Source organism: Emydura macquarii, unplaced genomic scaffold (genome assembly GCF_026122565.2).
Source record: "Emydura macquarii macquarii isolate MOO-44397 ecotype Brisbane River unplaced genomic scaffold, CSIRO-AGI_Emac_v2 contig_312, whole genome shotgun sequence".
Taxonomy (NCBI): domain Eukaryota; kingdom Metazoa; phylum Chordata; order Testudines; family Chelidae; genus Emydura; species Emydura macquarii.
This window is the reverse complement of record NW_027130449.1, coordinates 864,504-888,423: the sequence shown is the minus strand read 5'-3', so window position 1 is coordinate 888,423 and position 23,920 is coordinate 864,504. Positions and strand designations below refer to the sequence as shown.

At 50.8% G+C, this 23,920-nt stretch overlaps 1 protein-coding gene across 3 annotated transcripts in view; it reads left to right on the top strand.

The window, feature by feature from the left end:
• The window catches only part of SLC37A2 (solute carrier family 37 member 2), a 50,568-nt gene extending 32,982 nt beyond the window's left edge, over window positions 1-17,586 (top strand). The window contains exons 8-18 of one of the 3 annotated variants that reach the window (XM_067563131.1): window positions 427-464; window positions 2,493-2,642; window positions 3,954-4,044; window positions 4,666-4,728; window positions 5,537-5,622; window positions 8,514-8,562; window positions 9,867-9,940; window positions 12,205-12,283; window positions 12,818-12,915; window positions 14,389-14,453; window positions 17,262-17,586. In XM_067563131.1, coding sequence (XP_067419232.1) covers window positions 427-464; window positions 2,493-2,642; window positions 3,954-4,044; window positions 4,666-4,728; window positions 5,537-5,622; window positions 8,514-8,562; window positions 9,867-9,940; window positions 12,205-12,283; window positions 12,818-12,915; window positions 14,389-14,453; window positions 17,262-17,277 — 809 coding nt within the window. In that variant the 3' untranslated portion in view covers window positions 17,278-17,586. Of the gene's footprint in view, window positions 1-426; window positions 465-2,492; window positions 2,643-3,953; window positions 4,045-4,665; window positions 4,729-5,536; window positions 5,623-8,513; window positions 8,563-9,866; window positions 9,941-12,204; window positions 12,284-12,817; window positions 12,916-14,388; window positions 14,497-17,261 lie in introns of those variants that run through there. The other 2 variants (XM_067563121.1, XM_067563140.1) reach the window with 2 other exon arrangements.
• Window positions 17,587-23,920: the final 6,334 nt, after the last annotated feature.

Here is a 23,920-nt window from a genome sequence, read left to right as displayed (position 1 = left end):
GGGAAATGAACCCTTCGGGAGCCCTTTGTGTGTTCCAGTCCACTTCGCTTTAGGAAATAGTGACTGGTCTGTAAAGTCGTCTCCTTTACTGTGAGGTAAAGCTGGGCCCTGACATCACTTCCTAATCTTGGCCCTGCTTTTCAGATGGCCGGAGCGGGGGCACAATGCGTACGGGTTTGCACTGGCCTTTCCCGGGCGGTGAGGCCCAGCGCGTGGCTCTACTGAGTGAGTGGCCAGGAAAGCGCTTGTCCCGTGGGGTGGGATGCGCACACGCTACAGGCTGTGGACGGCTGGATTAGCAGCCCCCATCCTCCCCCCCCCCCAGACTGGCAGCAGTGCATGTGCTGATGTAACTGGAGTCTCCAGGGCAAGAATGCAGCGGGGCCCTTGTGTGTGATAGTCACATGGACTCTCCCTCTCTTTCAGATCCCGAGGACGTTGACTGCAGCCCACCTCAACACCATGTAAGTGAGCTTCCTTTCCAAGCTCTCTGAGCCATCCGGGGCGAGGCAGGGCTTCCTCATCCCCTCTCAGCAGGGGCGGTCCCATTTCCCAGGGAACACGGTTCCATGCCCCAGCTTCCAGGAATTTTCCCGTTTCCATGGGGGTGGGGCTGGCAAGCGCTATTGCACCAATTTGCACTGCCACGGGACAGCAAAACCTCTGACGTGCAGCGATAGCCATGGCAATGGCCCAGATTAACCCGAGCTCTCTGCAGAGTCTCTGAAAGAGGGCATGCCTTTTGGAGCCTGGCTTGTGCTGTTGTGTAGTTCTCTGGCTGGAAGCCGTAAATAACCTGTGTGAGGATGCATGTCCCCCAGGAAACCCGTGTGGAGATGGATTGTGATTGTCCTTGGTATGTCCCAGGCCCAAATGCCTTGACTGAGGCACATTGGGCACATGACTAGTCCAGACACGCGTGGACTCTTTTCTACTTTCACGAGCTGCGTGGCCTCCCCACGAAGTGCTCTTTCTGTCACGCTGCTGTGCGTGAGTGGACTGACCAGGGAAGGCGGGGGGGGGGGGGCAGCTTCGGCAGAGCCTAAGAAGGGCTGGTGAGAGCGGCTTGACGTTTCCCATTCATCCAAAAAAACCCTTTTTTTTTTTTTTTTTTTTTTTTTCCCCCTAAAATGAAACTTCCTGGAAATCCACGCGCCCCCTCCCCACCCCTGGCCTCCTGCAGCCTTGACAGAAATGGAAACTTTTAGTTTTTCCCCTTTTCTTTTTCTCCTCCCCTCCCTCTGGAAACAATGGGAAAAGCTGGGGCGGGGGGAGGAAAAATGGCGTTTGTCATTTTGGCAAGTTTTTCTCTTGAAACTCTGACACAGCCTGATCTATGCCCAGCCCTCGGGCGGACGTGCTGGTCATTGGTGTGTGCGGTGGGATTAGCAGCACCGGCTGCAGTCAGGTGTAACTTTCAATGTGGGTGCTTCTTCCTGAGCTTAATACCCACACGGTTGTAGTGCTGGACTCTGCGCCTTTGTACGTGCTTCCGCCATGGCCTGCCGCGCTCCTGCTGTATTTGGTCTGCTCAGGGAAATGTGCCGGCAGAACTGCACAGCTATGACGACAGTGCTGTCGTCCATATAATTCCCTGTGTGGACATTCTTACATTCAATGGCGCTGTAATTATACCAGTGTAATTCTGCAGGTAAACGTCCCCATATAGCCAAGTTCGAGAGTCCTGTCAATCTCTCGAACCCAGGGCCAAGTTAAGGCAGCCTGGAGTTCTTGGCATGGCCTCAGCCATGCACTAGGGCCTCACCCTGCCTGGGGCAGTGTTGTCAGGGGCTGCCCATGTGAGCTGGTTAGAAGTCAGGCAGGGCTACCACCCTCCTTTCTGGGCAACCTGAAGATGACTGCTCCATGTTTCAGGGAGCTGGGGCAGTCCCTGAGCAGTGGGGACCCTGCCTCCCCTCCCCTGCGCAGAGGACTTTGGGGGATGGACTCTGCTGACCCCACCCTGGCAGAACTGCTGACTAGGTGGCAGCAGTGGGGGCTCCCTCACACCAAGCCCCTGCTCTGATGGTGCTGGCAGGGTCTCCACTCCCTCCATCCAGCGGCGGCTTTCTCTGCTAACGCGTCCATCCAGAGGAATGCATAGCTCCTTCCTCGGCTATTGTTTCAGGCTGTCGGCCGTCTCCGGGAGATGTGACTGCATGGTTCACCTTGCAAAACGTGACCCGAGTGTTTGTTTGCAACCACAAGGCGTGGAAGCAGTTTTGGGTGTGGTTTTTTTTGTTTCCCTTTAAATAAAAGCTGAGCTTTGTGTCTCTGAGTGAGGGCCCTGGGCGTGGGCCTATGTTGCCTGGCCCTGACACAACAGGCTTGTTACACGCGGTTGTGTGGCTGTGCGGTAATTCATCCCATTATTCTCCTGTCCGGCCCAGCGTAAACTCTACCTGCAATCAAAGGTGGGGGGGGAGGCTGGGCTTGATAGGTGTGGCAGACCAGGGGGTGGACAGCCGTGCCTGAATATAATCTGGTTTCAGACGGAATCGGAGGAGAAAGACCCTGAGGCGACGTTCTCCACAGATGATGGGAGCTGTATCCGCGAGAACACGCTGGACTCTTCAGAGTGTCCCAAGGAACCAGGCGAGGAGCTTGAAGCCATCAGCTTCTTGGGAGCCCTCAGGATACCTGTGAGTAGAAGAAGCAGGCTGCGGACGGGTTCAGAGCCCAGCTACGTATGTACGAGGCAGGGGGTCGTGTCCTGTGAGATTTGGGAGGCCGTTGATGGACCTGTCCTCCATGAACGTACCTAGTTCTTTTTGAACGCTGTTATACTTTTGTCCATCACAGCATCCCCTGGCAAGGAATTCCATGTGTTGACTGTGTGTTGTGTGAAGAAATACCTCCTTTTGTTTGTTTTAAACCTGCTGCCTGTTCATTTCATTGGGTGACCCCTGGTTCATGTGTTATGGGAAGGGGTAAATAACACTGACTAGTCACTCTCTCCACACCAGTCATGATTTTATAGACCTCCATCATATCCCCTCTTAGCTGTCTCTTTTCCAAGCTGAACAGTCCCAGTCTTTTTAATCTCTCCTCATATGGAAGCTGTTCCATAGCCCTAATCGTTTTTAAGTGATAGGTTACATCCCCCAGTTAGTAGATCTGCAATTTCATATTTGAGTTCTTTCAGAACTCTTGGGTGAATACCATCTGGTCCTGATAACTTACTGTTACATTTATCAATTTCTTCCAAAACCTCCTCCACTGACCCCTCAATCAGGGACAGTTCCTCATATTTATCACCTTACAAGAATGGCTCAGGTGTGGGAATCTCCCCTCACATCTTCTGCAGTGAAAACCAAGCGCTAAGCCAGCTTTTGACAGCAGTAGCCTCTTCTGCTGCTGCAGAGAGAATGCTTGCTTTGGTTCAGTTTATTTAACACGTTCAGTTCAATGACTTTCTCATTCAAAGCGGAGAAACTGATTTGGGAGTTGAAAAAGCAGGAAAGCTTGTTTTCCTCCTACAGTCTAGGAATAAAAATGGGGCGTGAGTGGATGAGACCTACTTGTTCTAAAATCTTGAAGGACAACGTTCATCTGCCCGTACTCGTGTTTACTGGAAGATGTGAGCTATAGAAATGATGTGTTCGTTAATACTGTGCAGTGCAGTGGGTGCGCCGGGTGCTTCAGACAAATACAAGTGGTGGGTCCCACCACAGGCGCTTGTGCCCTAACTAGACCATTAGTTACTTGCCGGTTGTGTGTCGTGGCCAGCGTTCCCTCAGTGTCTGCAGTGTTCTTCCCCTGTGTGCGTCCCGGACACCTCGAACTCTGCAAATACTGTGGGGAAGCTGTTACCCATTGAAGGTTATGGGTGTGGTAAGCGATCACTGATGCACAAGGCATGATTGGGGAGAAAGCCTGGAAGGCAGAGAGGGGGCCCCTTTCTGTGCCTTGGGGTTTTCTGACACTGACCTGTCTCCCCTTCTCCTCCCCAGGGTGTGGTGGAGTTCTCGCTCTGCCTGCTGTTCGCAAAGCTCGTCAGTTACACTTTCCTCTACTGGTTGCCTCTCTACATTGTGAATGTTGGTGAGTCACAGGATGCTCCTAACACCCCATTTAACTACTTCCCCAGGTGTGCTGAGTTGGAGGGTCCTCAATCTCCTGACTCCAGGCAGGCCTGCACAGGCTTCTTCCCACCCAGGAATCTTGCTCCATTTGCTCTGAGAAGCAAGACGCTGTTCTCCGCGCCTCTTAAATGTTCAGTCTCCTGGGAAAACCTGGCAGTGGTTCAGGAGTGTGGGGGGACCTCAGCTGCGGGAAACAGGCGTGCACCGGAGTGGCAGCTCCGCTCTTGTGGCCAGCTGTTCCCAGTGACGGCCCCTCACCGGGCTGAGCAGGTCCATGGGGTTTAGATGTAAATGTGACTCCAAACGGACCAAGTGTCAGTGTGTCCCGTGCTGCCGTCTAGGGGGCAAGTACCTGCCAATAGGCTCCTAGATTACAAGGTGTCTTCCTGGGCATCCACGAGAGCTTTTACTGGTTTCCCAAGGGATCCGTACACAGCACCAGTTAATGTCGGTGTCTCTGCCCCCAGGAGCCAGGGGATTGCCTGAAGCTCAGCAAATAACCACACAGCCTGAGTTCAGCCTTGCTCTGAACTTCTGGCAGGCGAAGGTCTCTGTTCACGCGTCTCTCATTTCATTGCAGCTCACTTCAGCGCGAAGGAGGCTGGGGACATGTCCACTCTCTTTGACGTTGGCGGCATCCTAGGTCTGGCATTTTTCACTAAGGCTTGCCCTGTTCCTGTAGGGGAAAGGGAGGGATGGTGGCTTGTGGCTAAAGCACAAGACTGGGACTCAGATAGGGGTTTTATCCCTGGCTCTGACCAGGCTTCCTGCGGGATCTTGGCCAACCCATAGACTTTTTTTAAGATCAGAAGGGACCAATATGATCACCTAGTCTGACCTCCTGCACAGTGCAGGCCACAGACCCTCACTCACCCACCCACTCCTGTAATAGACCACTAGCTTATGACTGAGTTATTAAAGTCCTCAAATCATGGTTTAAGGACTTCAAGGTACAGAGAATCAACCAGTAACTCAATTACACCTAAACTCTCAAAGGTGCCTAACTTGATGAGGCATAACAGATTTTTTAAGTGCCCGCCACCCTGTTGAGAGCTGGTGTCGTGGGCGCTCAGTGCCTCTGACCATGAGGCCCCGAGTATCCCAAGTTGGCCGTGTGTGATAGGCAGGTCTCAGTCCTCTGCCTCGGTTTTGTTATCTGCAAAATGGGGGTAACTCTTGCCCTTCTCACTGGGACCTGGGAGCCATAGGGTTTAATTTCTGCTCACTGACCATTCTTTACAATCGGGGCTTTTGCTGCATACGTCTGTTTTCCAGCTCAGTGAGTGAGTCCCCTTGCATTCCTTCCTTCCCCTGGGGTCTAACTCTGTCCCCAGACAGCAACATCTGTCTGCAGGGGCCTGAGCACCCTCCCGAAATCGTGTGGGGTGGTGGCAGTGGGACAAACCCCTGTCCTGACAGGAGAACACAAACTCTGTGACTTTCTCATGCAGGGGGCATTCTGGCTGGTCTCGTATCGGACTACACAGGCAGCAGGGCCACCACGTGCTGTGTGATGCTGATACTGGCGGCTCCCATGGTGCGTATCGTGATGGAACATGTTCGCCAGTCCTTGGTCAGGAGGGCTTGACGCGAGCCTCTGCCCCTCCCCACGTACGCTCCTTTGAGTCACAAGCTCTTCCCTGTTCAAGCTGCCTGTGATGAGTGGCCATGTGGAACCTCGTGAGGGGAAGTCTGGGCCTGGGGTGGGTGCAGAGTGAATCACAGCTTGCCCGTCTCGCTGTTGTTCCTGGAGGAGAATACTCACTCGTTCTTGCTAGATTGGAAGGGGCTCTGGCATCCTCAACAGCCAGGCGCAGCAGGCCATGGCAGATGCCGTCCTCCAGCCCCTGCGCTCTGCTCGCTGCCCCTGCCGGGACCTCTGCAGGGATGGTGCCACCTCCCTTGGGAGTCTGCTCCACTTTCCAGCAGCTTCTTCCTAAACTTACTCCAGAGCTGGCTCCTAAATCTGCTTGTTCTGCACCTGGGGCCGGAATAGCTTCCTGGTTCTGCCCTGTGTTAGCTCTTGTCTTGCTGTCCATGGAGAGCTACGGCACCCTGAGCAATTCTCTCACGTCTGCTGCTCCTCTGCCTACTCGCCGTGGGTCTGAACCAGAAGGGCTGTACTCCAGGGTTAATGTTCAATGCTCCTAATGCTTCATTCCAAGGTGAGGCTGGAATCAGCCACTGAATGGGGTGGGTGGGAAAGGACCCACCTACTCCCTTGAGCTGCAGTGGAAATGAGACCCTGAAGACTGCCTTTCTCCAAGAGATATGGGGGGTGGGAGCAAAAAAGAATGAATCCGGGACTAGCTGCCCCCTCTGTTCGAAGGAGCCGGAGTTCTCCGCAGCACGGGTGCAGCTGTGCTGGCTGGGAATCAGGGATGTGGGGATGGCAGTCCTGCTGCTGTGCACATCTGGCAGAGAGAATGATGGGGAGCCCTCCTGCCTACTCTGCACAGCACCCAGTAGCAACAGGGAATCTGTTCTTAAAGTCTGACTGCTCATCTACACAGCCAGGACTAGCTGCCCCGACTGCACGGTGCTTCGAAACTGGGCCCGTTGGCGGGGCTTGTCTGGGCTTGTGGTAGGTTGGGGGTGTCTGAGTCACCAGATCAGAGCAGCTAGTGCTGATCGTTGCTGAAAATAATCCAACTCCCCAGCTCAACGGGACTCCTGCCAGCCCAGAAATATCCCGTGGGTTCTGGAGTGGAGGAGGAGTTCAAGTTGAAATGTTAGTGGCTTTCCACCCACGGGCACTCCCCATGTCTATATGGAACTCTGCTTCAGTTTGACTTCGCGGTTCACCTTCAAACCAGCGAATATATCGCTGATACCCAGTTGCAATGTAAACGCACTCCGAGTTGCAGTTCTCTTCCCAGCCCCAAGCGCCTCTGATGCTGTAGTCTGTCGTTGGTGCAAACCGCAGTGAGGCCATGTCTAGGAGGTCAGAATGTAGGCTCGGGCGTCCTGGGCCTTGCACCGTGCCGGAGCAGTGATAGCACCGCAGAGGCAAATTATTTGGTATTGCTGGAGTTCACCTTCTTCCAGGATGGGTTGGATTCAGATAGCCATAAAATGAAACTGCCTCTCAAAACTGCTGTATTTGGCCAGCTCTCCAGTTACCAGCTGCTGGTATTTTATCTGGCAGTCAAACCATGGAACTGAAGGCCGAATGCGAGACGCTGGCCTCTGTTGTTCCCCTTCAGTCCTGCCCTCCCAGCGTCTGGTCAATTCACACCTTTCTAGAAAGACTAAACGTTTCCTAACCAAGAAATCGTTGTGTGCAAGCAGGGAACCATATCCTCCTGTCAACACATCTCTGAGTGACCAGCAAGTGTCTCTAGATTGCTCCCCAGAACCCTTGACGTCAGAGGGCCTGTGATTGGGTGGGATGTGCACTGGCAGGATTGGCACTGGCTCATGCTCTCCTGCCACGTGGCAATGACACTCTTCCATCAGCAAGTGAGGATGGAAGTCAGTCTGTCTCTCTCTCTCTCTCCCCCCTTAACATGCCAGAGTCGGCCTCTTTTCCCAGACTCAACTCTGCAACTCCTATGGAGATCTCCATTCGGGATAATCCCTCTTAACCATCCAGGGTTATCTTGGAACTAACAGTGCCCTCAATGGCTCCGATCCTTGAATGACCTCTCTTCCCCCGTAGCTGTGTGTGTCCAATTGGCTCTGTCTGTTTCCTCCTTTCTTGGAGAAGGGAAGAGAGACAGGTACAGAACCAATTCTGCCGTCTCCCCCACTTCCCAACACAGCTCCAGGGGTTTAGCATGGAAGGCAGCTTAGCTCAGCCCAGGAGCCTTCTAGGGCAGATGAGAAATTCTGTGAGCATTTCCTTAGCATTCAGAGGGAGCCGTGTGCATGTTCGTGCACTGCCCCGAAATCCCCGAGCCCCAAACGAAGTCTAAATCAAGGGCCTGACTGTGTATTCAGGCAGCTACCTAACGGGCTGACATTCAAAAGGAATGAGCATCCCACCCGCTGGCTACTCGCTACCTCAGAGAATGGATTTAACACCTGACTTTAGCCCTCCAAGCTTAACAGTGGTGGCCCCTGCCTTTGTCTGAAAGGATCCGGATTTGGGCTCGGGGTTTTGCACACCACTGCAAGCGAAAATGCTGTGATCTGGGGAATGGGACAGGACCAGAATCCAGGCAGGACCAGCTCACCGCACCTTGTCTGGCTCCTAGAGGTGCTCTGCTTGATCTCAAGAGGAAGACGAGTTCCCTCTGGGATGGGACGGGGGGAAAACTTGTGACAAATTGCCGTTGTGTGTCCAGGATTCAGATGGATGATTTCCATGGAAATAACCCTGGTGCTTGTGCCCATTGGTTATCTCCGCAGCTAGGCTGCAGAGGAGAGGAGAAATCTGCTAAGGGGTTTGGTAATTCTAACCTGCTGGCTCCTCTTCTCTTCCAGCTCTTTCTGTATAATTACGTTGGCCAGACTGGAATAGCCACTTCCGTAGGTAAGTAGGATTTCTGATTCTCGGGAACAAACCGTGGTCCTCTGCTTTCCAGATGAGCCATCTCTGCCTCTCAGGAGGCAAATAAAAGCGCTAGGCTCCTTCTCCAATCTCCTGCAGAATGATCTGCCGTAGGGAAATGGTAACTGTTAGGAGCTACAGACACAGGGAGAAGGGCTCTGATGCTGGAGTGCTCTTTAGTCTAGCAGCCGAAGGCAGAAGTTGGTGAAGTTCAAAGGAGAACAAGATGTACGTTTTTAACAGGGAGGTTGGTGGCCCATTGGGAGAATTTGTCTATTCTCCATCACCTTGACATCCTCCTTTTAAATCAAGACCCCGGAAGTTCCTGGCTCAGTGCAGGAATGGCTGGGTGAAAGTCAGTGGGCTGTAGGAAATCCGACTCTGTGATCACAGTGTGCCCTTCTGGCCTTCAGATCACGACGTGCCACTGGCCCACCGCAGCTGCTCTTGCTAGTTTGTAAATCACCCCCCCCACTCCACCCCCAACGTCCCATTTCCGCCTTCAAAACTGCATCAAGGTCCCCAGCAAAACTTCCTCGTGACTCCAGCTATTCTGGGCTGAGCCTCCCTCACTGTCACCCTTGCTAAAGCACCTTACTAGGACTGAAGCTGCAGAATAAAGTGATGCTCTTACAGCCCAGAATGTTCCCTCCTCATCACCACTCCTTTCCTTCCCTGAACCTCCGCTTATTCTTTTGTCACCACTGCAGTTCACCGTCTAGGCCTTAGATTAGCAAGGGGGATCTGAGATGCAGGGGATCCCAGCCAGTCTTATTTCCTCTCTTTTCCCCTCTCCCCGATACCCAGGACTCTGGCTCCAATCCATTATCAGCCAAGAGGCTGAAATGAAGGTCCCAGCATCCCTGAGGTCGTGTTGTAGGCGTGTGTTTCTGGCTGCAGGAGGGTGGTTCCTTAGCCAGGCAATAGGGGCATGAGGAGGAGGAAAGACATGAAATTGTGAAAGGGAAGAGTAAACGTGTGATGCAAAACCCACCCTGCAGTGACCTCCAACAGAGTGCGGTGGAGATGGAGAGAGGAATCTTAACCCAGCCGTGCCTTCTTGGGCTGTCTGTAGCTCAGAATGGCTCTTGTTCCCAGGGTGAGCCTGTTGTCCCACTATGAACTCAACAGCAGAACTCTGCGTTGGTAGAAGTTAGAAGCGCCTGGTAGATCCTGCCAGGACAGGATTGTTCCCTACAACAGAGTGTAGCAAATACACACATCTCTGAGTGGATTCCCGTAAGCAGGGCCAGCTGTGCTACAACATCCATGCTTTCTCTTTGCAGCTTTGCTAATTATCTGTGGTGCCCTGGTTAACGGGCCTTACGCTCTCATCACGACAGCCGTCTCAGCGGACTTGGTAAGATTTACACCCTTTGTTTTCCTGGGGGCAGGTCGACACTTAAAACATGCAGTGGCACAGATGCAGCACTTCAGTGAAGACGCTACCCATGCTGATGGGAGAAGCTCTCCCGTTGGCATATAGAGACTCCATCTCCGTGACCGGCAGCAGCTGTGTCAGCAGGAAAAGCCCTCCCGTGGATGGACAGTCTGCACTGGGGGTTAGGCTGGTTTAATGGCATCGTTCAGAGGTGTGGATTTTTCACACCCTGAGCGACTGTTATACCAGCCTCATTTACTAATGTGGACTGGCCTCTCTTCTCATTTGAGCCCTTTTTTCTGGCTGGTTCAAAAGTTGAGGCCGCCTGTTCCAACTGCAGTTTTTTGTGCACCGCCTTCCATACAACGGCTGTTTCGTCTGCTCTGAGCTTCCTTGTAGTGAGTTATTACTGGTGCATTCCGTGCAAAGACTTGCATCTCGGACCTCTCGTTAGTGTAAATCCCTCCGCCCAACCCTGGGTCAGGCTTGCACGCTGCTTCGCTTCATCAGGCAAGGGTAGGAAAGCCTTCCCATCGGGTGTGAAGTTGACACCTTGGCTGAGACCTCCTGGGGGAGGGGGAACAAGGGCTGGGACGCTGCGTTAGAAACACGGAGGGATTTAAGTGACGTGGGTCTGAGTGTTTCGACATCTCCCAGGCATTTTAGAAGGATTTGTGGTTTTATGCAATCTCTTGGCTTTAAGAGTCCCTGAAGTAAATTCTCCAGAGCACCCTTTCAAGCATAAGAAGAGTGTTTGCGAGTATCTGTTTCAGAAAATTTAATCCAGTCCAAGAGTTCCTCAATTATTCAAGGATATTTACTGTGGCTGCTTTTAAGATCTGAACATCTTATTCCCAACTCTGGTATATTCATACACCTGTGGATTGAGACTCTTCAGACCAAATGGAAAACCGCTCACTTTGCTCTGACACCATACAGTCCCGTTCCTTGCCATGGCCCCACTGTTAGCAACTGCACACAAGTTCCTCAGTAACAAACTGGAAGGCCCTTCTGATGGACAGGGCAGGCTGTCTACAAGCTGCTCACTTTCTCCTCCTCAGACGCTTCCCAGTAAGGCTCTAATTGTGGGAGGTAGCATCACTGTGCTTACGGTGTTTTTACAGCCTGCGGTTGGGTGTGCATCAGTCTAACCTTTTACTTCAGCGGGAGCCGAGCTGAGCCAACACAGTACGCTTTTGAACAGGCCATCCTGAATATATAGGAGGGTAACTTGATTTTAAAAAAACCCCAAAGCCCTAAACTAAAGCAGACCCTTGCAGCATGTTCAAATTGAAGATATTTCTACTGCTTTCATAGCTAGCTCAAAGCTGGGATTTGAGTGTGTAGGGGGAAGGAAAAGGACTTAAGCATTGAACTCCTGTTGAATTTCAGCAGCATTTGGACACCTGGCTCTTAAACTCCTTTGAAGCCCCTAGTCTTCAAAATTTTCCATGCAGAGTTAATAAAACCCGATGGGATTTAGTCACTGGCTTTTTGCACACTCAGGAAGGGTCTATAGCACAATGGAACCGTGCACCTGACAGGTCATTGAGCACAGCAGCAATGGGAGTCCTCCGTAACGATCAGCCTCTCTTATTGTCCGTGCATTAATCTTCTTTCCAGCTCAGGCAAGCTATGGAAGTGACCCCCTGCCTTCTCCAAAGATTCAGTCCAAATGCAGCTGAAACACCTTAAGTAGGAGCAGAGAACCCGACCTAGCCTGGCCCCTGTTTTGTGCAGTAAGATGGCTTCTTTGTAGTCTGATGCCAACAAAAATATCAATTTTCCCCCCAAATCAAACTTCAGTCTTCAACCCCCCCCCAACCAGCACAAGACAGGACTCCAGAGAGGCCAAAGCACCATCTACTCCCGGCAGAGTAAAGCACGGCAGCCCTTGTGAGTGCTAGTGCTGCTTGCCTGCCTTTGGTGTGGGCTGTGGGAGCAGCCACGGAGTGGGTAGAAAATCAGGCTTTGGGGACGGGCCGGCAGAGGAGTCTGGCCCTCCCTGCTGTGGAGCAAAGTGAGGGAGCTCCAGAAGGTCTCCAACTGTTTGAAGAATCTCCTTCCACAGTGGAAATATCCAAGAAAGGGCTTTCCCCCCAGCCAGGAATTGTCTCTCTCGAGTGTGCGTTCCTCAGTTCATCTGTCACAGAAGAAACCTCCCGGTGGCATTTGGGGAAACGGGGACCCTCGTTTTCACCCCGTCATTTTGATGGTTTTTCTTCACTTCCCCTCCCCCACAGGGAACTCACGAATGTCTCAAAGGAAATGCAAAAGCCCTGTCCACCGTCACAGCCATCATCGATGGGACCGGCTCTATAGGTCAGTATTATAGCTGGCTGGGCCAAGAACTCATTACAGTAGCTGGAGAACCCAGTTCAACCTTCTCCCCATGACTGAAGTGAGGGGTCTATGCTCCCCTGGGCCCCAGGGACCAGCGCCCTTTGCCCGAAGGGAACGCAGGCGGCTGGGAGCTGGGAATGGTACAGGGGCAGCTGCTTTGCTCAAGGGAAGGGAAAGGGGGAGAGACTCTTTACTGCCCCTGCAGGGATGTAGATCGGGTCCTCAATTTCAGCCAGCCGTTCTGGCCAGCGGGCGATGAATACAAGGGGACGTAGCTGAACAGGGTGGGAACGGGAGCAGGGGGACAGACCGGCGGGGATGATCGAAAACAGGCAGAGGAGCTGCAGCCTGCACCACTTGGCACAGGCAGCTCTGAGCAGGCAGCTTTCCAGCCCTCGCTCCGGTACATGGGGGGGGGTGTCTGGGGTTCTCCCCTGCATGTGCCGGTGCCCAAAAGCTGGTTGCCTGGATGGTCCATGACTGCTGGTAAGGTGCTTTGTTTTCTCTTTGCAGGTGCTGCTCTGGGCCCCCTGCTGGCAGGGTTGATCTCTCCCACTGGCTGGAACAACGTCTTCTACATGTTAATAACAGCCGATATCTTGGCTTGCCTGGTGGGTTCCTCTGGAGCCCGCAGTGGCTTCTTGATGCAGATTATGGGATTGACATGCAGCTGGGCCAGGGGCGGGGTCTGATTTCACAAGCTAAGTTTCTGGCATGGCCAGTGTTTGGATGGGTGGCCCCTTTAGGAATGATCAGGAGCTACAGAACAAAGTGCTGGGGCCTGAGTATTTGCCTGGGTGTTATAAATCCCTGGGTATGACTTGTCAAGGGTAGAAGAGCAACTCCAGTGTTGTGAGCACATGCCAATGGGGGTGATTGCATTGCGTCTCCCTGCGTTACTCCTGGAGTTCAGCCAGGTACAGAATTCTTCATTTCCTGGCCTACATTGTCATGTGGTGGTGCTGTGCGCATATTAAACAGCGACTGCTTCTACCACCAAGGTGGCTCCATTTCAGTGGTGGGGGCGTTCCCTTAGCTTAGAACCTCTCTGGGATCCTTCCCGGTAAAAGGCAAAAGCGCCGTGTAAATAGACTATCACATGCACTCTGCATAAAGCCAGGTGCAATGAGCAGCCTCTTCCATTTATAGTGCTGATTTGATGCACTGCACCTTCTCTTAGCCATTGTGAAGTGGTTCCTAGGTTTGTAACGCAGCCTCGGCGCTGAACTGTTTCACTCTTTCTAGTCCCTTTGCATTGCACAGGGGCAGCTAAAGAAAATCCGCATGCTTTGCTCCCCCTTCTTCTCTGACAGCCAATGCTGCTGTTAACTGGCCAGTGGTATCTGAAAGACTGTTCCTGGCTCTCCCACTGACCCGTGTCCAGCATCTTGCATCACCACAGGGCGCCAATCTTGGTTGGAGTCTGTGCTTGCAGTATTCCTCCATCCCACCACCAGCTACCCCACTGCTCTGCCTTCTCTCTGTCTTTCCACTTCCACAAGGCACACTGTGACTTGCATCCTGCACTTTTCCATGGCCAGGCTGCTCTAAATCAGGAACCAGTAACTTTTCCACTCCTGCCTTGTGGAATGTTTTTTAATTGCATTTCTGGGTGTTTTGCTTTGTAGGAAGACACCAGAAAACAAACCCAGGGCAGGAAAAGTCCTGGAGATGGCAAATTATGTAAATGTTTCAGAGCATTTGTGGAAAGCAAAGTCTGTATTTAACCAAGTTGTCACCATTGAAAAGCTGAAGTTAGGATATGCACATCCAGTTGGGGGGGTAGATATAGACCTTGTGATAGGACAAAGCAATCAGAATTTTGACTCTTGAATGCTCGCAATGAAAAGGCTGTCAATCTACAAACAAAGAATTATTCCCTGGAACCGGGGTGAATAACCTTGACCAATGCATTTCACAGACAATACATGTCGTGACCGACTAAACGCCGACTAAATCACTCATCCAGTTAGTTGCCTACTTTGGATTCACTCCGGGGCATGGCAGGGACTTGTGACTTCGAGACTTTTCCAGAGGCTAGTCTCGTTAGTCAGGCCTTCATCTGATGTCTCTTTCCCTTCCAGCTCCTTTCCCGAGTGGTGTATAAAGAGATGAAAGGATGGTGTGGCTGCTACACAAGAAAAAGAGGGTATGTGCTTCTAAAATCCAAAGTTTGTCCTGTGTTTCTCTGACTGTTCTCAAAACTCCTGTAGCCCTGGAAGAGAAGGCCCCGCTTCCAGCGGTGCGTCCTGGCCTGCACAGTGCATACTGAGTGCACATAGGAGTTTCAGGTATAAAGAAGGTGCCACTGAAAAGGGAAGCATTTTGTACCTGGATAATCTACCTCTACTGCTGCACTTCCTGCATTTAGAATGGGAAGCACTCCAAGTGCTGCTATAAATGTCACTGTTCTGTGTCTGTCCCACTGTACAATGCACCTCCCCTCCCCTGTCTTATCCCCCAGGCATGCCTAGGGACACCTGGAGCCTGGGCCACAGACGAATGCAGGGAAAGTGATGACTGTTCTAACCACCCAAGATTTCTAATTCCCACCCTGCAAAACCCTCTTAATGTGTTCTAATTGAGTTGTCCTTGTGTGTCTTCTTAGCTCTTCTGTGGCACTAACACAAGCAAAAGTGCTGGATGAGAAATAGTTTGTATTGTGAGTATGTCCAGTATTTTGCTGCTGCAGCTAATCCCCTCTGTGATTTGTATCCTGATTTTCCCTTTCTTGGCATTGGTGGGGTGACCGTGATGCTGTCTGTTACGTGGCTAGCTAAAGAAGGGCAGAGACCCAAGGCACAGTTGTCCTACAACAAACTTCTAAAGGAGCATCTTCCAAAGAAGGCTTCGATACATTTGCCAGTAGTGCCCGGCTCCAGCGGCGCACGCTGTGCTCTGGGTCGTGTTGCAGAGCAGTGGGGCTAACTAACACGAATATTGGCCGGAAGTGTCCAAACCAGCACTGGCCTGGGCACCAAATATTTTATCCTAGAGTTTACGGGCAGCAGGAACCGCCAGTCGTCTTGCCTGACCTGCAGTTAGTTTGTTAAACTAATCCAGTACGAAGCCCCAGAGTGTTGCAGCCCCACTGCTCCCGCAACTTGGCCAATGAGTCGGATGGTGATAAAATATACGTCTTGATCTACCAATCAAAGCTAGTTCCAAATCTGTTTCAAATGAAGGTCGTAATCGTGTGTCTGAATCAGTGTGGTCGTGAAAAATGCTCCTGTCCTGGAGTCATAACTAATTGACGAGATTGTAGACTAAATTTCTCAGAGGCCAGCTTTGATCTTTAACTGGCAAGCCCAGACCCAGCTCCTGGTGGTACAGAGCGGCGTTTCCCCAGAGGGGATACGGAGTGTTCCCACCACGCACTCTGGAGCCTGGGACACTAGATCTTGATTATGTTTACAGGTAAACAGCTTTTTTGGTAGCCATGTTCTGGGGCCCTGTGTTACGGTAAGTCTGGCCCAAGCCTGGTGCAGGGTAATGAGATGCTGGCTTTCCTGTGTCTCGGCTATCTGCTGGATCTAGGCTGTCTCTCTTGTCATATTTCATGAGCCGAGGTTCCCTTGGCTGCTAGAACCAGCCAAGGGGAGATGCAGAGCAGAGCCCTGCCCCGTCACAGAGATCGGGGGCCCAAGGCCAGGTGGCAGCGAGGTGCCTCTCTCTGCTAGTGACCCGTCCAGCGGGGTAGGTGCCCAATCCATTTCTTGTGAGGAGGAGTTAGGCGCCAGCTGCACTCGACACACAGTGGATGGCAGAGTGTGGGGGGGAAACGGGGGTGAACTCCCTTATAACGCTAACCCGGGATGGGGGGACTGGCTCCCTTCCCCCTCTGCCTGATGAGTGGGGAGCTGAGGCGAGATCTCCCACCCCTCAGGGGAGTGCCCGAAGCACTGGGCTGTAGAGTGTCCCTCCCTCTGCCTCGGGCCCAATTTGTATTTAATAGAAGTGAAACAGCTTCAGCGAGAGATTGACACCCCCCCCCCCATCAGCGTCCTGTAGCCCAGAGGTTAGGGCCCCTTTTCCAAGCCCTTCTCATGAGGGGAGAGGCAGGAATTGAACTGGGGTCTGCCCCGTCCCCAGCACCCTACTTACTGGGCTGAACGTTACAAGGGCGGAAGGCCTTCCTAGTCATGCTTATGTGGAGTTAGGCGTGCTCTGAGCAGGCCCCAATGCCTGTCTTCCCCTGGCTTGGGAATCGCTCTGGGAGGGAGGCAGCAGAGCAGGTGACCAGAGGCAGAAACGTAGGCGTCTAGGGAACTCTCAGTGAAGATTTCAGCACTGACAGGGTTTCGTGAGTGGGCCTGGTGCAGAAACTTGGGTGGAGGGCTTCAATCCTCCTGTGGCTCTGGCCCCACGTGAGCATTTTGCGTTGGGACACCCAGCCTCTGGAGGATGCTGCAGCCACCCCAGTCCAGTGGTGTAGCTTGCCATGTCCCTCTTGGGTTGTTTCTCAGCCTATCCTTTAGTTCCCCCGGAATCGAGTTAGCCGCCGGGAGCTGCTTTCTGCGCCGCCCACGGTGCTCTTGCATCAGCAGGAACCAACATGGTGGTGATGCCGCCAGGCTCCTCTTCCCTGCTTGCTCCCGTTCTCTTTCAGCTCTGTCCCTTGCACAAGGGCTCTTAGTGACTCTGACTCGGGAGATGGGGTGCGCTGGGGGAGGGCCACGCCGAGGGGCAGGATGTAGGTACTGGTGACTTGGCTTTGGATGCCAGCACGCTGCAGTTACTGAACAATATCTCCCATTTCCAGCCTCCATGGGAGCAAAGCTCCATCTGTGCCTGACTGTATCTGAGCGCCTGGGAAGCGGTGGCTATTAAGGCTTAAAAGTGCTTCGGAAGTGTATTGAGCCGAATTAAAATCGTGGCAATAAGGTGTTACTTGGCAGGCACCGGCCTGGCCACGCTCCTGAGGGTTGAGCTCTAACCGTGGTTCTTGTTCTCGCAGATTTAAAGAATTTTGACCCGACTCCCTGTGACCACAGGCAGCGGAGCGCAGAGTGACAGGCTTTGCTGGCAGAAGCCACCTTTGATGCTCCCAGGAAGATGCATAGTTCTCGAAAACCCAACCACCCTGGACTCTAATCATTGGCAGCAGCTTTAGCCTGCAGGAGGTTGCAGAGAAGATGCTGGAAAATTGAAGATGAGCGGAGATGGTGTGTTCTGGGCCATGACTGTTTTGTGAGACAAAACGGGGGCCTCTGTCTCTTCCCCACTGCCTCTGCTCCTCTTCCATTATCATTCTTTTTATTATTAAAATGGTGCTAAACCTGTGTTGCCAAGAAGCGTCTTTTTGTTCTGGGAGTGGAGGGACCTGGGCCCGAGAGCTGCAGAGACTGGCTTTCTTCTGTGCAATGTTGCTGAATTCTGGCACTTGCCTTGTCGAGATCAGCAGTTCCATCCCGGCACCAGCTGGTTCTCAAATGAACGCCAGTCCTCAGGTTGGAGCCCCATTTCTGGCTTTTCAGATGCCTCCATTGTCATTTGTTTGCAAAACTGATTGACGTGCTCCGGATCTGGGCTGAAAACTGGCCAGTTTCTGTGGCTGGATTCTTTATCATTCTGTACAGTTGAACACAGTAGGTGGTGATAAATGGATATTGATTAGCTGTCAAACAGGTAGTGCAAGCAAGAACTTTATTTCTGGGAGCAAGAAAAAGGTCTGAGTGCTGTTAGCGCTCCCAGGTTAAAATACAGAGTTGTGCTAGACAAGTATTGCTTAGAAAACTCTGCTGTTTTGTCTGAAAACAGGACTCAAATTATCTTAGTCCAATAATCCTATTTCTAGATTTGTTGATAAACCCAAACTAAGGTTTATTATGTACTTAACTGTTTCCAAAACCATTCCTTACACTGGAAGGAAGCAGCATCTTTCAGAGCAGTATCAGTTTCTAATTTTAAAACACTGTGTGATGGTTTGTAGTTCTGAAACGTGGCGTGAGATTATAATCTCATCCTGCCTTGGTTCAAAGTCAACTAGTCTCAATCTGCATTTGCAGGCCAGGGACAATTGTTCTAAGAGTAACTTCAGTGATGTTTGGAAGGACGTCCATCTGTCTACTATTCTTACTATTGCATTCTATTCAAGGGCCAAACATCCCTGGACTGTGAGGAGAAGAGGAAAAGAAATTAATCTCTCCTATGGCCTGTATATGTCCTGAAGCAGCTGACTAATGTATTTCACTTCCTCTTTCTTAAAGTGGCTGTAGGTGCATAGCTGTTGTTTGATGTCTGTATTTCAGGGGGCAGCTCCAGGCAGGCCACCAGGGCCATATGTGGGGGACAAACTGCAGGCCTGCCCCAGGCCTGCCACTGGTGGGGGCAATGCCAAACTGCGGCCACACCTAGATGGCAGTGTGGTAGAATATATGCAATGCTAATGCAATATCGATATATGCCATGGGCAGAGGATGTGGGATGGGGGGGAAGGAAGAGTCCCATTTAGATCCATCATGCCAGTCTGTGCCAGCCAAGTACTTAAAACAGGATCTCTGTATCTTAACTGTTTAACACCCATCTAATTCTCCGCCTTCCAGAAAAGAATGAAAACGGGCAGGTTGTCTTCATGACCCATAATAGGCCTATCCAGTCCTTGTCCATCAATCCCTCCACTACCCCAAGTAGGGCTGGGTGCGTCACTCGTGCCGAAGGGACAGAGCCTTGCTGCTAACGTCACTCGAACCAACCAGGCTGCACCGCTGGTTGCCACTGAGTAAGGCAGAGCAGGAGCCGTTCCTTGTTGGTTCTGAGTCTCCTCCCCCTGCCCCCACCCTAGCAGTTTCATAAAGTGAAGAGTTCACTCCTTGACTGTTAACCAGATCAAGAAAAAGGATAAAACCATTTTTAGTGCAGTGCCGGGAGAATCTCTCTCAGAAAGGCATAAGCTTGCAAACAGCTCCATCCCCGCTGCTGTGATGGGAAGGCAAGAGAGGCTCTGGTCAGGGGATGTCTACACTGTAAAGAAAAACCTGCGCAGTGTCTGAGTGTGGGGTTTGCAGGGTTAAAAATGCAGATGTTCCCACTCAGGCCACAAAGCCAACACTAACTGAGCTCAGATCCTAGCTGGGGTGTCATTTACACAGGCAAACGCTGAGTAAATCTGGGGCAGTTCCACTGGCCTACCTCCCCCAGGGGCAGGAGAGTTAATTGGCTTTGGAAATGTACCATGTGCCACAACTGATAAGAATTCTTCTGTCCTTTCATGCGCATGGCACTGAAGTTCAGCACCTGCGAGCAATATTACTGGAGAATCTAGAAGAGTTCAGGGGCTCTAGGCTGGAGCAGCTGCTGACTGTGAGGGTGCATGCCTGGGCTGTGATGTCAGCTCCAAAGAAATACCAGGAGCGAGGCCTGCCCCGGGTGCGGGAGCCTTGGGGATGGAAACCCATTCATTAGTTTGAGTGCCCAGAAAACCATCCAACACAGCCTGTAGTTGGGATGCCCTCAGATGAAATGTTATCCCGGGACTGTGTGCGAAGTACAGTGTGGATAAACCTCCTCCCCCGCCCTGGAATGAGAGCAACATAACTTCCCTGGGACAGCATCACCAGAAGATACACTGGGGCAGTGGTCCATTTAGCTCCTTTCAGTGTGACTTAGCAGCTGCTTACAGGAGGAGCCAGGACCACATGAGCAGCCAGCGCTGGGGTGCAGCCCTTGCCTCTCCCATTGGAGTGGCTGCATTTCCTGTTTCAAGGGCTGTTTGTTTATGGCAGGGACCCACCAGCCAGGTGGAAAAGCCCCCGTGATAACATACAGTTCCTGGGACAGGGAGAGGAATAGGGATGCTCATGCCCTGGGAGAACTGGGGACACCCCAGGCTTTCTGGCAGGTCTTTCATCCGTCAGCAGCAGTGATGCTCACAAGGAAGTGCTCCCACTCTGCAGTGGTGGGATGTCCCCCTCCCCAGCTGTGCCAGGGTAGAGCTGCTCTCCTCTGCCAGCCACTGCTGTGCCAGCAACTCAACCAACTCTAACGCTGCAGCAAACGGTGACACGGCCTCGGTAGGGAATGCAGGCCTGTCTCAGCTCCGTGTGATAGCTGTGGGTCTGGGATGTTTGCAGCTTTTCTGTAGGTGCCCCCAGTTACCTCCCATTCACACAGCCAGCTTTCACTGCCCCGGGCAGAGCTCTAGGATCCCGCTGCTGCACACGGGTGAGCTGTTGGTGCCCCGTGAAGACTCATAAAGGAGCAAAGTTCTGGGCCTGTTTCAGTAACACTAGCGACTGGGGCCTGCAGGAAGACTCTGCTACTGCAGCTCAAACCATGGCTCCCAGAGCAAAAGGAGGGAAGGTTTCCTAGATTCCAAGGCCAGAAGGAGCAGTGTGCTCACCCAGCCTGCCTGCCTGTATAGCACAGGCCAGAGACCTGCCCCCAGGGAATTCCTAGAGCAGAGCTTTTAGCAAGACATCCAGTCTTCATTTAAACATCAGCCGTGATGAAGAATCCACCAGGAGCCTTGGTAAATTTTTCCAGCGGTTAGTTACTCACCATTAAAAACTCACACTTTTCCATTGGCATTTGTCTCGTGTAAACTTCCAGCCATGGGATTGATAGACTTTTCTCTGTTAGACTGAAGAGCCCATTATTAAATATTTGTTCCCCGTGTAGGTACTTGAAAGACTGTGATCAAATCACCCCGAACCTTCTCTTTGTTAAGTTAAATACATTGAGAGATGCAGGGAACACAATGTAAGGCAGGTTTTCTAACCCTTCAGTCATTCTTATGGCTTTTCTCTGACCCCTCTCCAGCTTATCAATATCCCTTTTAAATTGTGGCCACTGGAACTGGACCCACTATTCCAGCAGTGACTGCATCAGGGCCAAACACAGAGGTCAAATAATCTCTCTGCTCCTACTCCAGAGTCCCTTTTTTTATGTATAGCATTAGCTCATTTGGCCACAGTGTCACACTGGGAGCTCAGATTCAGCTGATTTTCCACCATGACCCCCCCTCCCAGTCTTTGGCAGAGTCCCTGCTTCCCTGGATCGAGCCCCCATTTTGGCAGTATGGCTGACGTTCTTTGTTCCCAGGTGTATACATTTACATTTAACTGTATTAAAATGCATATTATTTGCTTGTGCCCAGCTTACCAAGCGATCCACATGGTTCTGAATCAATGACCTGTCCCATTCATTATTTATCACTCCCCCAGTATTTGTGTTGTCTGCAAACTTCTTCAGTGATGATTTTGTTTTCTTTCAGGTCACTGATAAATACATTAAATAGCCTAGGGTCAAGAACCAATCCCTGCGGGAGCTCACTAGAAACAGACCTGCTCAATGACAATTCCCTGTTTACAGTTACATTTTGAGACCTACCAGTTGGCCAATTTTTAATCTATTTAATGTGCACCATGTTGATTTTATGTTCTGGTTTTTTAATCAAAATAGCATGTGGTAATATCCTACCGGAGTCTAAAGTATATTATGTCAACACTAGTCCTTTTGTTGTATCACATCAAAAAAAGATATCAAGTTAGTTTGACAGGATGTATTTTCCATAAACTCCCGTTGATTTTCATTAAGTACATCACCCTTCATTAATTTTTTTATTAATTGAGTCCCATATCAGCTGTTCCACTATCTTGCCTGGGATCAGTGTCAGCCTGACAAGGCGATAATTATCCAGGTTTTTCCACTCACCCTTTTTAAAAGTTGCCACATCAGCTTTCTTCCAGTCTTCTGAAACTTCCCTAGTGCTCCAAGACTAACTGAAAATCAACATTCACAGTCCTCAACCAGCTCTTTTAAAATTCTCGGGTGCGAGTTATCTGGATCTGCTGATTTTAAAAATGTCTTACTTGAGTAGCTCATATCCAGAGATACAAACAGAATGGAAAGAGTGTTATCACCATACGAGGAGAGCATGTCATGTTTTTTTCTCCAAATACATAACAGAAATATTTATTGAATACTTCTGCCTTTTCTGCATTATTTTTGCTAATTCCACCATTTCCATCTAGTAATGGAGCAGTACCATTGGCAGGATTCTTTTTGTTCTTAATATATTTAAAAAATCTGCTTTGTATTGTCCTTAACGCTGCTGGCAATAGATTTCTCCTTGGCTTCCCTTATTTATTTGCTACCATTTTTATCAACTTCCCCTCTTTTCCATTTATGTTATTTTTACAGCTGACTTCACTTCTTCTCTAAACCAGGTTGGTTTTTTAACCAATATGGCCCTCTTTCTCAGTGGTGGGATTGTTGCTTTTTGGGTGTCTAGTAAGGCTCTAAAATGATGTGCAATTATTGTTCACATTCTTCTGGTTAAATTCTACCTCCCAGTTGGTCTGGCTCATAACTCTTTTTAGCTTTGTGAAACTGGCCCTAATAAAGCACCCAGCATATATTTTACCGGCCTGGACTTTATTCTGCTTGCACATTATAATTGTGCTCATACTATGATCACTTGTATCTCAGCTACCATTGATTTTTAGTTCTGTGATCAGTTCCTTTTTAATCCATTAGGATGAGAACTAATAAAGAATTCCCCCATGCTGCCTGCAGGACTTTTTGAGTTAGGATATTGCACTCTATAATGTTTAGAAATTCCAACAATGTTTTTGTAGGGGCAGCGTGAGTCCTCCAGTTTGTCGCTCGAATTGGAGCCCTCTATGACCACGCAGCTTTTTTCCCCTACACGTTGTGGATAGGTGTGTAAGGAGCTAGTGTGATTTGTTGGTGTGTAGCAGACACCCGCTAATACCCCACTTTGTGCTTTATCTGTTAGGACATTGATCCATACACATTCAAAATAATCTTTTTCTGAGTTAGCAGGGACTCGAAAACAGGTGATGCCCTGTTTGACATAGAGCACCCCTCCCCCCCCCTTCTCCTTTTGCTCACTCCATCCTTCCTAAACAGGTTATAATAACTGATTTGAACATTTCGGTCATGGGAATCGTCCCACCAGATTTCAGTAATACTAGCGAGATTGAATTATGCTTATAAATGAGCAATTCCAGTTCCTCTTGTTTACTACCCAAGCATTCGTGTATAGGCAATTAAAGGATTTCTTCTCTTCATGTCTTTTAGTTCCTTGATTAATTTTATTCTCAGCATCTCGATTTTGGCTGAGTGCTTATATCTTCTCTTATTACCCTCCCTTTTGCTATTAGTTTAACTCCCTCCTGACTCCTTTAGCCAGCCTGGCTCTGAGGAGATTGATCTCCTGTCTACTGCCGTAGAGGCTATCCAAACTATACAGCTCCTGCTCCCCATAGAAGATGGACCAATGTTCCACATGCCCAAAATCCTCCACTACTGAGACAAACCATCACCAAGCCTGTCACCTTCAGAAGCCTATCCCATGTGGTTGGTGCAGCAGAGGTTTGCGGTTGGCACAGGGGCAGGGAAAGTGCTATACAAACTCACCCAGGTGTTTTCCAGGCACTCATATGCCATGATTTGAAATTAACACTTGATTATGATGATGAGGTGTTCTTGGTAATTCAGTAGCAGCTAAGAGCCTCAGACATGGACTGGTGCCCTACTGTGCTGGGTGCTGTACAGACACACAATAAAGACGGACCTGACAACCGAGGGCTAAGACAAGACCCAGCTGAAGGAATCAGCCAGGCAGTGGAATGCAAGGAAACAATGAGA